We start from the raw sequence: 14,815 nt of genomic DNA, 5'->3' as shown, positions 1-14,815 counted from the left end.
ATGGCTCCATCCAGCTGGAATCCCACTTCTTTAAAAGCGCGCTCTCTCTCTCTCGCTCGCTCTCACTCCTTCCCTCTCACACACATACACTTTTCCAATAGTTTTAAAATTAAGATTAACACACTATTTTTAAAAAAAAAGGAGTACTTGTGGCACCTTAGAGACTAACCAATTTATTTGAGCATGAGCTTTCGTGAGCTACAGCTCACTTCATCAGATGCATACCGTGGAAACTGCAGCAGACTTTATATATACACAGAGAATATGAAACAATACCTCCTCCCACCCCACTGTCCTGCTGGTAATAGCTTATCTAAAGTAATCTTCAGGTTAGGCCATTTCCAGCACAAATCCAGGTTTTGAACCATGTCAAGGTTCCTCCCCCACTCTGAACTCTAGGGTACAGATGTGGGGACCTGCATGAAAAACCTCCTAAGCTTATCTTTACCAGCTTAGGTCAAAAACTTCCCCAAGGTACAAAATATTCCCCCCGTTGTCCTTGGACTGGCGGCTACCACCACCAAACTAATACTGGTTACTGGGGAAGAGCTGTTTGGACGCGTCCTTCCCCCCAAAATACTTCCCAAAACCTTGCACCCCACTTCCTGGACAAGGTTTGGTAAAAAGCCTCACCAATTTGCCTAGGTGACTACAGACCCAGACCCTTGGATCTTAAGAACAATGAACAATCCTCCCAACACTTGCACCCCCCCTTTCCTGGGAAATGTTGGATAAAAAGCCTCACCAATTTGCATAGGTGACCACAGACCCAAACCCTTGGATCTGAGAACAATGAAAAAGCATTCAGTTTTTTACAAGAAGACTTTTAATAAAAATAGAAGTAAATAGAAATAAAGAAATCCCCCCTGTAAAATCAGGATGGTAGATATCTTACAGGGTAATTAGATTCAAAAACATAGAGAATCCCTCTAGGCAAAACCTTAAGTTACCTGGATTTGTGCTGGAAATGGCCTAACCTGAAGATTACTTTAGATAAGCTATTACCAGCAGGACAGTGGGGTGGGAGGAGGTATTGTTTCATATTCTCTGTGTATATATAAAGTCTGCTGCAGTTTCCACGGTATGCATCTGATGAAGTGAGCTGTAGCTCACGAAAGCTCATGCTCAAATAAATTGGTTAGTCTCTAAGGTGCCACAAGTACTCCTTTTCTTTTTGCGAATACAGACTAACACAGCTGTTACTCTGAACACTATTTCTAGAAGACTAACAGGACCAGAAGCAATAAGCATCATTGTCAGTATCCAAAGGCTGGCCATGCCCCTGACCAGTGTGTTATCCATGGTTCTTAAATCTGTTTAGCTGATTTAGGCTATGTCTCTACTACGGACCTTACAGCGGCACAGCTGTACCGTTGCAGCTGTATGGTGTCCTGTGTAGCCACTCTATGCTGGCAGGAGAGAGCTCACCCACCAGCATAATTAAACACCTCCAAACAACAAGTGGTAGCTATGTCAGTAGGAGACACTCGTTTTTGTCAGTGAAACTTATTCTTGGTCAGGGGTGTGAAAAAACACACAAAAGTTTTGCCAACAAAAGTGCTAGTGTAGACAAAGCCTCACATATATTGATTTAATAAATGCTTAAAGAAACTTAGGACTTGTCTTCATGAATAGTTAGTGCACAACAAGCTGGGATGTGAAAGTACATCACACTCGCACGCAGCAATTAAACACCTGCAGCTGGCCTTGTCAGCTGACTCAGGCTTGGGCTGCAGGGCTGCTTAATTACCGGGTAGCTGCTCAGACTCCAGCCTAAGCCTGAACATCTATGCAGCAATTAAACAGCTGTGGAGCCTGAGCCCTGCAAGGCCAGCCACAGATGTTTAATTGTTGTGTAGACATACCCTTAGTGTCTGTGTGGACCCTGCTACATTGCACTAAAGGGTAACGTGCCTTGAAACTGCTAAACTTTTAGTACATGGTAGTAGTGTCGTCACAGCCATTTAGTGTGCTGTATAACTAGCCATGTAGACAAGCCCTTTGTGTGTAAAACAACTTAAAGGTTTTCTGCTAAATCCTGTCCTTCCTTTTGAACTCTAAGATTATTCTGTATAGTTGAAATTGCATTGAGATACTCAGAGATGGACTGATTAGAAATACCTGGATGCACGGATTAGAAAGAAGGAAAGAGTTCAGGGATATGAAACCAGAAGTTCATATTGACGTATCCTTTTCTGGCCCAAAATAGGGTGTCTAAAACTGCCTTCCACCAAGATTAGGACAAACTTTGCAATAAAGTTTGTGTTAAAAGAAAGACTGACCCCAATTCATATATATAATACTCTGGTTCATACCGGGAAGTGAAGAAAACAAACACTAACAGCTGTTCTTAGGGACTAAACATGCACATGTATCTAATAGCGAATCCCATCCCTTTATACATTACAGAGATAATATGTACTTAGGCCTTTAAGGAAAAGTAGCAAATAACTATGAAAGGTGGCTCAAACGGTTATGAAGTCTTTGTTTGTAGATTGCACTGCTCTATATTAGGGCTACATTTTCCACATTTAGAAAGTGTCATTCAAATTTCTTTTAATTCTCTTATATACAGACATGATTTTAAAATAGTTATTAAAGTTTTGATGTGTCACTTTTTAATATGGTCAAATTTTAAGCTCATTCATGTCAGGACTGAATTTTTAGAACTGATCATTTAGGATAATAAAATCAAGTATGTACAGAAAAGTAATTTACTGTGGTATTTCACAGATGAGCCTGTACTCAAATGTTTTATATTGACAGAATGGTTATACACCACTGCACATAGCTGCCAAGAAAAACCAGATGGATATAGCGACTACATTGCTTGAATATGGTGCTGATGCTAATGCTATTACCAGACAGGGTATTGCCCCTGTACATCTTGCATCCCAGGAAGGCCATGTGGACATGGTGTCATTGCTTCTTACTAGAAATGCTAATGTGAATCTTAGCAACAAGGTAAGTTTGCATTTATTTATTTATTTTTGCACTCAGGAAAAAAAAATATGGTGACTAGTAAGGAAAGGGGCTAACAAGTGAATTTTGCATCATCTGATTCTATGAGATTTGAAATTTACATACTTTGACAAGTCAAACCAATCTAAGTACATTCTTTGATAATGTTACCAGCCCGGTGGATGGGGGGAACTGTAGATGTGATACATCTTGGTTTTAGTAAGGCTTTTGACAGTCCCAGTAGCAAACTAGGGAAATAAAGTCTAGACGAAATTACAGTAAGTTGGGTACAAAACTGGTTGACAGACAGTACTCAAAGAGTAGTTATCAATGGTTCACTGTCAAACTGAGGGGATGTATCTAATGGGGGTCAGCATGGGTCTGTCCTGAGTCTTGTATTATTCAATATTTTCATTAGTGACTTAAATAACAAAGTGGAGAATATGCTTATGAAATTTGCGGATGACACCAAGCCGGGGGAGGGGGGTTTGAGGACAAAACAAAACAAATTCAAAAACTGAATTTGACAAACTAGAGAATTGGGCTGTCATCAACAAGATGACATTCAGTAAAGACATGTGAAAAGTACTACCCTTAGGAAGAAAAAATCAAATGCACAACTACAAAATGGGGAATAACTGGTAGGTGGTTCATAGTGGGTCACAAATTGAATATGAGTCAACAATGTGATGCAGTTGCAAAAAAGGCTAATATAATTTTGGGGTGATTTAGAAGGAATGTCATAGACATGGGAGGTAAGACATGGGAGGTAATTGTCCACCTCTACTCAGCTCTGGTGAGGCCTCAGCTGGAGTACTGTGTCCAGCTCTAGGCCCCACTCTTTAGGAATTGTGTGGACTAAGTGGAGAGTCCGGAGGACAGCAACAAAAAAAACCAAAAGGTTTAGAAAACCCAACCTTAAGAGGAAAAATTTTAAAAAATGGGTACATTTAGTCTTGAGAAAGGAAGAGAGAGGGGGGAACTGATAACTGCTTCAAATATATAAAGGGCTGTAATAAAGAGGATGGTGAGCAATTGTTCTCCATGTGCACTGAAGGCAGGACAAGAAGCAACTGGCTTAATGTGGTGCAAGGGAGATTTGGGTTAGATATTAGGAAAAACTTTGTAACTATAAGGATGGTTAAGCAGTGGAATAGCTTACCAAGGTAGGTTGTGGAATCTCCATCATTGGGGAGGTTTTGAAGAATAGGTTGGACAAACACTTGTCATGGGTAGTCTAAGCTGACTTGGTCCTCCCTCAGTGCAGGGGGCTGGACTAGATGTCTTGAGGTCCCTTCCAGCTCTACATTTCTGTGATTCTATGAAAAGCACACAGGTGTTTGAATTTGTCATCATTTCTTCTAGCAGAAAATAGAACATAGTAACTGCAATATTAGATCAGACCAATTGTCCATTTTTCTGGTATCCTGTCTTTGACATTCTCCAGTACCAGATGCTTCATATGAATATGTAAACCCTCCCCGTCTCCCCCATAATGGACAATTCTGTTGTAACATGCCTATTGGGGAAGTTTCTTCTTGACTCCAGGTTATTAGTGGGCTTGGCTCACGCCATTTTATCAGATCTCTACGTGTGCCTCCCATTAAGCAGTAGTAGCACCTAACTTTGTCAAGAGAAGCTGATTTTTTTATGGGCTATCAGCAGTATGGTTGTCTGAGATTTTGTTCTTAATGTAAGCGATTCCACTTCCCACGGGGCATTCCATTATAGCACTGCGACTTTCCACATGCTTTCTCCTGGGAATTGGAAAGGAAGTGAACTGATTTTCTGTTTATACATCTGCCAAAGGGTTCACAGGCTGTGAAGTCTACTCAGTGATAATGTCTACAGTAAATGTGCATCCCTAATTCCCTAGATGCCCTCATCTCCATCAGTATAATTGTACAGTGCGGTTTCTGTATGAATTTATCTGACAAGACTAGGAAGATGAGAGTGAGAAATTTCTCACAAAAATCGTTCCTTGCTTTCGGCAGGTGGAATGGCTCAGTGTCCTCTGAGTCTCTGGGTGGGCTTCATATGACACTTGGAAGCCTATGCTTCATTTCTCCTATTCTAACCTTAAAACTATTCATGGTCCTTCATTAGCATCTGTGGCTACCACTAAATACAGATGCTGGCTTTTATGTGGTGACAGACTGTACCTAAAAATAACACCTTGTACCCTCATATTCACCACTTGTAAATGGTTATGATATATTTTGTACAAAGTATGCCTTGTGAGGTATCGTTTGAAAAGTCATAATCTGTTACATATTACTGTCCTGGTAACGTGTGTACCATCATAATATATGGAGTTATGAGATTTTGCTGTATGTTTGTTACTGAAACACATGAATCTGGGGAATGTCCACAGACTAGCTCTTTAGAAATAACAAGAACTATAAACAAAGAACTGTCCCCTCAAGCTGCACGTATACAGAAGGTGCAAGCAAGAATTTGCAATTCATGTGAAGGACTGAGTGCAGAGCACATAGGCAATGGGGCTGCCTGACCCCATGACACAACAAGGACTTTTTCAATAAAAAGAGTCAACATATAAAAAGGGGGAACAAAGGCCCCTGGCCACCTCTCTTCCCCCACGTATACTGAAGGCATCAAGATTGTTTGGAGGACAGAAACATCACTGAACTGGAGGGAGGGATCCTAACTGGAAAACTTTCCAGTTAGTACAGACTGCTGTTAGCTTTTGGGTAAGAGAAACCTTATTCCTTCACGTTTGACTTAGCTTGGTAAAGTTTAGGAATTAGACTGGAATTTTATCATTTTATTTCTTTTTGTAACCAATTCTGACCTTTTATGCCTATACCAGTTATAATCAATGAAAATCTGTCTTTCTGTAGTTAATAAACTTATTTTGATGTTTTATCTAAGCCAGTGTGTTTTTGGCTGAAGGGCTTGGGGAATCTACTCAGGTTAACAAGGCCTGGTGCATATTCATTTTCTTTGCTAAAATGACAGAATTTATGAGCTTGTATTGCTTAATAAGTTACTGAGCAGTACAAAACGGTACATGTCTGAGTTGCAAGGCTGGGACTGGGGATATGCAGGTGTCACCCTGTATGTAATTCAAGAGTGGCTGGGCATAGCATTCTGGTATTTGTCTGGGGGTGACTTGCGTGCTAGGGGCTGGGGTGACTGGGCGGAGTGGCAGCTCACACAGCAAAGCAGGGCCTAGTGCACACCAGGCTGGAGAGTTAAGGGGGCACAATGATCCACCAGTTCAGACTGTATTCTGGGGCATGTCACATTGGCGCAGCGAACAGGGTGAAATGCACAGCCTGCTGTACTGAGTGAGATTTGCACTTCATACACTGGTGTAGTGATTTTAAGTGAGACTTTGTGTGGTGGCTGAATACAACCAAGAAAAGATTACACTTTTGTTATTTTTTATTTGATTATTTCGGGAAAAGGAAATAAGAGCAGAAAAAGCATAAATATGAGAGCGAGCGAAGCAGTTACAAAGTTAGAGCTGTACCGATTGCAGGTAGCAGAAAAAGAGAGAGAACATCAGAAAACCTTGGAGCTAAAGCAACTGGAGGCGGAAGCTCATCAATGAGCCGTGAAAGAGAAGGAAATAACAGCTGCCATAGAACAGCACATCAATGTGCCTTGGAACTGAAAAAACAAGAAGCCTATTTACACATTCATTTTCATATATAAGAGAACACTGTAAATAGCAGGATTTAAATCTGAGTGAGTGAGTGTTACTCCTAGCAAACTGGCAGGAATGTAAACAATTTTTTAATTGGTTTCTTTTAATCTCATTCATATCAGGAGAGTGAAATAGCCAGGAGAAAATAACCTTGAGCTTTTGTGTTAAAAACCTGTAGTGTAATATCTGCTCCATATTTAATATTACATAATGTTCCTTGTTTAACTGCTGTACCTTGTATAGGAAGCATTAGCTCGCTGTGTATTTTGTGCTTTTAAATTGCAGTGTCTCGTAATGGAGCAAATTTAAACAGTAAACAGATAGACAAATTCTGCCCTCATTAACAAGCTGCAACCTCATTAAGATCAGTAAAAAGAAAAGGAGTACTTGTGGCACCTTGCTGTAGCTCACGAAAGCTTATGCTCAAATAAATTTGTTAGTCTCTAAAGTGCCACAAGTACTCCTTTTCTTTTTGCGGATACAGACTAACACGGCTGCTACTCTGAAACCTGTAATTAAGATCAGTGGAATTGTATAAGTGTTGAAGAATTTGGCTCATAATGTTGGCTCATAATGTTAATATGTTTCCTCTGCAAGATGATAATTTGTTGCCCCTAATTTACAGAGTGGACTGACACCACTTCACCTGGCTGCTCAAGAGGACAAAGTCAATGTGGCAGAGGTTCTTGTTAATCAAGGGGCTGTTGTTGATGCAGCGACAAAGGTAAGATTAATCAACACTAACTAATGTGTAAATATACCTGAAGAAAAAAATAGAGAAAATACATTCCACCCACCTAACGGAAGTGTTTAAAGTCTGTGAGTCCGATTCACCACTACAATACTCCAGGTTTATACTAGTGTAACTGCAGTGATATCAGTGGACTTACATTGGCATGAAACTGAAGTAACAGTGGTGAATCAGCCCCTGTGAATAACCAGCTAGAAAATATACTTAATATATTCAATGTTATCCAACTTTCCTTTACATGGAAAGGACTGTCTGTGGACAGTATATTTATTTTAGCAATCTTGTTTGATGTTTGGATCAGTTTTGATTTAATTCCATTATATTATTGTGTTTTGACTGAAGAAAGTAGGCATCCAGTAGGACTGGACTGCATTCTTCATTTAAGCAAACTTCCATAAATGCCAGAGCTTCCACTATCTTGTTTTTCACCGTGTAATACTGTCCCTTAGCACCCATTAGAGTTCTTTGGTACGTACTACACGTACTCACTCCTGCTCTATCCAACCAGCATTTGAAAAAATAACAACAAAATGGTTATTTAAAGTGTGTTGGGTATCACTGTAAAAACACTCTTTCAGGAGAGCTGTGTTTCAAGCAACATAAACAAAGTAAAAACAAATTAGGCATTCCGGATTATTAGAAATGTTGTGTCCCTTATCATGAGTTCTTGTAAAGAGTAATAGACAGTCAGCAATGCAACCAAAGTCTTCCGCTTATCCTGAGCTAAATACTGAATAATGTAACCTTCCTTTAACTATTCTTTGAGTGTTACCAAGACTGGCCAGCTGTAGGATGACTCAGTGTTCATGTTTGCACACTTCTGAATTTCTTAGTAGACACTTCCTTTTGCCAAATTATAGCATAGTGAGCTATTTAATGGTACAGGCAACTATCTTCTAGGAAACGGAATTGACATCATCAAACTAATTTTGTCCAGCATCCAAAATTCAGATTTGAGCTGGATTCTCATAAAGGAAACATAAGCATACTAAACACTGAGTTGTTCTACCGTACTAATAAAAAGTTTGATTGGAAATTAAATGTATGGTGGCAGGAAATGCTGTGATAATTTATCCTTGTGTATACATCTCTTTGACTTTTATCTAATATAAAATACATACATACAAAAGGCCAAAAATGTCAAACTTGGTTGCCTAAAGTTTGACACCTAATTCCATATTTAAGCTTCTAAATAAAAGCAGCCTGATTTCCAGAAGTGCCGAGTTCTTACAACTCTCTTAATTTGGAAGGCCACTTTTACTTAGGAGCCTAAATAGGTTGCGAAATCTTAGTCAATCAAACTTGACATTTTTGGCCTAAGCTCCTAAATACAGAAATACAGTAAGGACTGGATTGCGCCTTGACTTGAGAGAGAGTTCAAGGAGCCACCCTTCCTGGCACATCATCTCCAATATGGCGCTGTGGGCTAAAGCCACAATTGAATGCATAGAGTTCTATCTGCATGTGTTGTTTACGCACACTAATGGTATCTATAAGTGACAGTATTATTATAATAATAATTAGCATTTATAGAATGTTCTTCATATTTGAAGCTTATCTAATTCTCAGAGCAGCTCTGTTAGGTAGCTAAATCGCGATAATTCCACCTTAAATCAACCCTGATCAAGGCCTTGGGCTGTAGCTAAGGCTAAATCAGTACTAGTTCCTTTATTCTGAAGTCTCTATGAAGGCAGAATGGAACAAATTGCCCCCATAATCTGACCTGCATTACTTTGTGCAAGATCCAGAATAGAAGCTATAGCAGTTCTAAGGTCACTAGTTATTGTGAGGCCAATACCTAAACCGACATTCTAACATTGTATGAGTAGTAATGGAACAGTACACCCCAGCTTACCAGTTACGCCACATCACTGCTCTGCTTAACACACAGCACTCAGATAAGTATATAGTGAGAAGAAGTAAATCTTTAAGAAAGTATAGATATTCAAGTGACAGAAAATTGAAATATTGGAAACAAATGGTTATACTTAAAAGAAAAACATAACATGTGTTCAAGAATCTGGACTTACTTAACTAGTTTTTGTCACATCTTATAGAGTAAGAGCTCACCCAGAATCCTTCCATCACATGCTTGGCTGTGATCGTCCCTTCATAAGACAAGTCACACTGTCAGCTTGTCTCCTCAGTGGAAAAGATCTCATGTGTGTCTTCATACCCCCCACCCAGTTACATCCCACAATCCATTGTCTTTACTCATAATCAGGGTGTCCCCTTGGTGGTTGCTTTTTTCCTGTGTGCTTCTTTCCAGTTGATTTAAAAATCTCTTGATTAGCATTCGGCTTAGCCCGTAGATAGGCCTGCATTGTGAAGCGAACAATATGCAATGCACACACAACCATCCCAAGAGAGATAAGAGTCTCTTCCCTCTTACCTGACAGGGTCATGTTTATCACCTTCTAGTGACCTGCTTTAACTTAAGAGTATAATTTTCAGTTCAGATACATTATTCCTTAAATATCATCCATACATACATTTCACAATGATTATGATGACCTATGAGCTCTTGGTGGAGACCTTACATGCCTCTGGTAAACTTAATATGCATATACCTGGCCTATAAAACTATAAACACCCCATGCACTCTCTGCCAGTTGGCACCAAGAGGTTCATGGGTCACAATTCCTACCAAATACGCTGTGATAGTGGGCAGGATCATGGCTACATGATCTACGTGTGCCATGGCTATGACCATCCCTGCACTGCCTTCCTTAGCCACTGGGCGATTGCTCTGTGAACCAATTGCTTCTGTTGTGGAATGTTCTCAGGCACCTGAGGTAATAGAGCATTCCATCATACATAGCACTACCGTGAGCTTGGGGACCCAGACTGGGCCAGACACCTGGATGGAATTCAGGTCAGCTTGTGGTGCAAAGGTTTTGAATCTGTCTATATGGAAACAAGATCAGGCATCTGCAATACAGCTAATACTGGGAACATGCCAGATGCAAAAGCAGCTGTTAAGCTTCAGTCATTGCAGCGTAAATGCCTGAACCAAAACCCTCTTGGTTTCAGGCAACCTGGTGATTAATGATACACAGCATGGGTTCTTCATCCAGAACAGCACTTTAGTATCTATAAGCATTGGCGTGCCATTATCTTTTCAGTAAGGCATGCAATTCTGCACTTGCATGCGAGGCATGACATCGCACGTACAGTACATGCAAGGTCACTCTGTGTGCGACTGGTGTCTCCCCATACTGCGGGGCACCAGCTGAAGGAGAAGACACATGACCACCCCATCCCCAAATCCCCAGCCCCGCCTCCTCCCCAGGGCATGCAGCATTCCCCCACCCATGGCTTCCTGCAGCTCCCCCCAACCCCCCCCCGCAACCCACCACCCTAGCTCACCTCCGCTCTGCCTGCTCCCCTGAACACGCCGCCGCTCCGCTTCTCCCCCCTCCCTCTCAGGAGAGGGAGAGGCAGCGCATTCAGGCAGAGCAGGCGGAGCAGAGGTGAGCGAGGGGGGGAGCGCAGGAAGTAACGGGGGGATAGAGGAACCGCTCCCCGCCCCAGCTCACCTCCGCTCCACCACCACCGCCTCCCCCGAGTGCGCCACTGCTCGGCTTCTCCTCCCTCCCTCCCAGGCTTGCCGCGCGAAACAGCTGTTTCACACGCGGCAAGCCTGGGAGGGAGCGGGGAGAAGTGGAGCAGCGGCGGCGCGCTCCGGGGAGCAGGCGGAGGCGGAGCGGAGGTGAGCTGGGGTGACGGGGGCACATATCTAGGGGCGGCATGGCCGGCGCCTTGGCCGGTGCCGGAATGTGTGCTGCCCCAAGCACCTGCTTGTTTTGCTGGGGCCTAGAGCCGGCCCTGATTTGTGCAACATGGTGATAAATCAGGTCCACAGTCTGCAGCCACTACTTAACAGGTGAAACTCTATTCAACTATCTATGAGATGCCCAGCAGCAGCTTCACTTTCCCTGGTCATTCGCTGCACCAGATCCCTCAAGGGGCTCACTTTGTCCTCTTGGAGATGGATCTCACCTAGTATTGAATCTTTCTGTAACCTGAACAGTAACCTCAGTAATGTTGGAGGACCTGCTGTCTTCACTTAATTAAAAGCAATGCCTAAACTGCACGCTAACCCCTAAACAGTACCTATGAATGTGTGCATTCCCCCTACCCCAATAGTCCTACAAATAGGAAGTAGTCTAAGTAGTGCACTGTCAGTGGGATCCCTGTCTGCCAATTCAATGGCAACTCCAGGGAGGACCTGAAATTCTTAACCACAGCACTGAAAATGAACCTGGTCAGTAGATAAAATTATCCAAAAAGAAAGCAAATTTATTTGAGCATAAGCTTTCGTGGGCTACAGGCCACTTCATCGGATGCATGCAGTGGAAAATACAGTGGGGAGATTTTATATACACAGAGAACATGATACAATGGGTGTTACCATACACACTGTAATGAGAGTGATCAGGTAAGGTGAGCTATTACCAGCAGGAGAGGAAAAGGAAAAAAAAAACAAAACCTTTTGTTGTGATAATCAAGGTGGGCCATTTCCACCAGTTGACAAGAACGTCTGAGGAACAATTGGGGGCAGAGGGGAAATAAACATGGGGAAATAGTTTTACTTTGTGTAATGACCCATCCACTCCCAGTCTTTATTCAAGCCTAATTTAATGGTGTCCAGTTTGCAAATTAATTCCAATTCAGCAGTCTGAGGACACCACTCTGCCAAAAAACACTTGCTGCAGCCACTGTTGTAGGAAGACGTGTGAGAATCTGTGTCCTCTATTTCATCATGGACCAGTTTCTGGAGAAACCCTGATGATCTAAGTTTATAATGAAAGACCTGACAAACTCTTTACTGCAGTAGGAAACAGCCGTCCCCCCACCAGTAATAACTACCTGGCCCTTTCTCACTCAATTACAGAATCCATAGAGAGAAAGAATACTTAATATTTTATCGATGTCATTTAACTTCATGTGAAGCCACAGGTGAGCTATCGTTTTCCTCCTCAGGAATATTATCATCTTTAATCATCATTTATACATCTCTGTAAGCCAACATAGCATTTTACACACATATATTGCTTGATGGTGCAATCTTTATTCTTGTGAGTACTTCCTACTCTTGTGTACCTGTGCACCTGGATCACTGGAATTACTCAAATGAGTGAGGAATGCTCAAAGGACTACAAAGGAAGGGAAGATTGGGCTGAGACACATTTTCTGCTTCAAAGGAATAGTAAGGAAGAATAGTTTTGCCACTGCAGGACTTGCTGAGTGAAATTTTCCGGCATTTATGATGTGTCAAAGTAGTTGATTGTAGTTTGGTCTGACCTAAAATCTATGAATCTATGAACAGTCTTAGAAGTACTATCAGACCTAAATATCCTATGCAGTTCAATTATAAGTCTTCATGGCTTTTTCTCCTAGGATGTTTTTATTGTATTTTGGAGGAAAATATGAAAGGAAAAATAGCCACTTGTTTTGCAGGCTGCACGTTGACAGTGTTCTGGGGTTCCTCTTCTGGTTCTGCAGCAACAGTTCACTAAACACACTCTAATCCCAGGCTCTGATGACTTCACTCAAGGATACTGGTGATAAACAAAGCTGATTTGGCACAACAAAGCTATGTTAGTGGAAGCTGACTTTTTCTGTTTTTTAAGCATAGCTATGTTTACTCAAGCTCCACTGGCCAGATGGGGGGAAGTATTTACTTAAGTTCCCATAGAATCTTTATGGATAGCAATTCCATGCTTGAATAATAACAGTATAACAGTAACAGTATACTACCGACCACCTGACCAGGATGGTGATGGTGATTGTGATTGTGAAGTGCTCCAGGAGATTATAGAGACTATAAAAATAGAAAACTCAATAATAATGGGGGATTTCAACTATCTCCTTTTTGACTGGGTACATATCACCTCAGGATGAGATGCAGAGATACATTTTATAGACACCATTAATGACTGCTTCTTGGAACAACTAGTCCTGGAACCCATAAGGGGGGAGGCAATTATTGATTTAATCCTAAATGGTGCACAGGATCTGGTCCAAGAAATAAATATAGCTGAACTACTCGGTAATAGCGACTATAATGTAATTAAATTTAACATCCTTGTGGGACGGAAAATACCAGAGAGACCCACCACAGCAGTATTTAACTTCAGAAAGCAGAACTACATAGAAATGAGGAAGCTAGTTAAATGGAAATTAAAAGATACAGTCACAAGAGTGAAATGCATCCAGTGTGCATGGAAACTTTTATAAAACACCATACTAGAGGCTCAAATTAAGTGTATGCTCTAAATAAATAAAAAATAGTAAGAGGACCAAAAAAGTTCCACCATGGCTAAATAACAGAGTAAAAGAAGTGGCTAGAGGCAAAAAGGCATCCTCTAAAAATTGGAAATGAGAGCCTACTGAAGAAAATACAAAGAAGTATAAACTCTGTCAAGTATAGAAGTATAATTAGGAAGGCCAAAAAAGAAATTGAAGAGTAAAGACCCACAGAAACTAACAGCAACATTTTAAAAAAATACATTAAAAACAGAAAGTCTGCCAAATAATCAGTGGGGCCACTGAATGTTGGAGGTGCTAAAAGAACACACAAGGAAAACAAGGCCATTTGCGGAGAAGCTATATTAATTCTTTGCATCAATCTTCGCTGCAGAGGATATGAGGGCGATTCCCACACCTGAGCTGGTCTTTTTAGGTGACAAATCTGAGGAATTGTCCCAGATTGAGATGACAGTAGAGGAGTTTTTGTTAGACAGTAACAAGTCACCAAAACCAGATGATATTCACCCAAGAGTTCTGAAGGAACTCAAATATGAAATTGCAAAACTACTAATTGTGGTATGTAGTATTTCATTTAAATGAGCTTCTGTAGCAGATAACTGGAGGATAGCTAATGTGATGCCAGTTTTTAAGAAAGTTTCCAGAAATGATCCTGGCAATTACAGGCCAGTAAGCCTAAATTCAGTACCAGGCAAATTGGTTGAAACTATAGTAAAGAACAGAATTATCAGACATATCAATTAACATGATTAGTTGGGGAAGAGTCAACACAGCTTTTATAAAGGGAAGTCATGCCTCACCAATTTACTAGAATTCTTTGAGGGAGGTCAACAAACATGTGGACAAGGGTCATCCAGTGGATATAATGTACTTGGACTTTCAGAAAGCCTTTGACAAGGTCCCTCAACAAAGACTCTTAAGAAAAGTAGACAGTCATGGGATAAGAGGAAAGGTCCTCTCATGGATCAGTAACTCATTACAATATAGGAAAAAAAGGGTAGTAATAAATAGTCAGTTTTCAGAATGGTGAGAGGTAAATAGCGATGTCCCCCAAGGATCTACACTGGGGACCAGTGCAGTTCAACATATTCATAAATGATCCAGAAAAACAGGTAACATTTGCAGATGATACAAAACTACTCAAGATAGTTAAGTCC

General features: G+C 41.1%; 1 protein-coding gene across 2 annotated transcripts in view; it reads left to right on the top strand.

The window, feature by feature from the left end:
* Positions 1-14,815, top strand: part of ANK3 (ankyrin 3) — a 290,556-nt gene that overhangs the window by 166,048 nt on the left and 109,693 nt on the right. For both annotated transcript variants that reach the window (XM_077823435.1, XM_077823434.1), the window contains exons 17-18: positions 2,767-2,964; positions 7,260-7,358. In XM_077823435.1, the coding sequence (XP_077679561.1) occupies positions 2,767-2,964; positions 7,260-7,358 (297 nt within the window). The remainder of the gene's footprint in view (positions 1-2,766; positions 2,965-7,259; positions 7,359-14,815) is intronic.

This window comes from Eretmochelys imbricata, chromosome 7, assembly GCF_965152235.1.
Source record: "Eretmochelys imbricata isolate rEreImb1 chromosome 7, rEreImb1.hap1, whole genome shotgun sequence".
Lineage (NCBI taxonomy): Eukaryota > Metazoa > Chordata > Testudines > Cheloniidae > Eretmochelys > Eretmochelys imbricata.
This window is presented reverse-complemented; position numbering and strand designations above follow the sequence as displayed.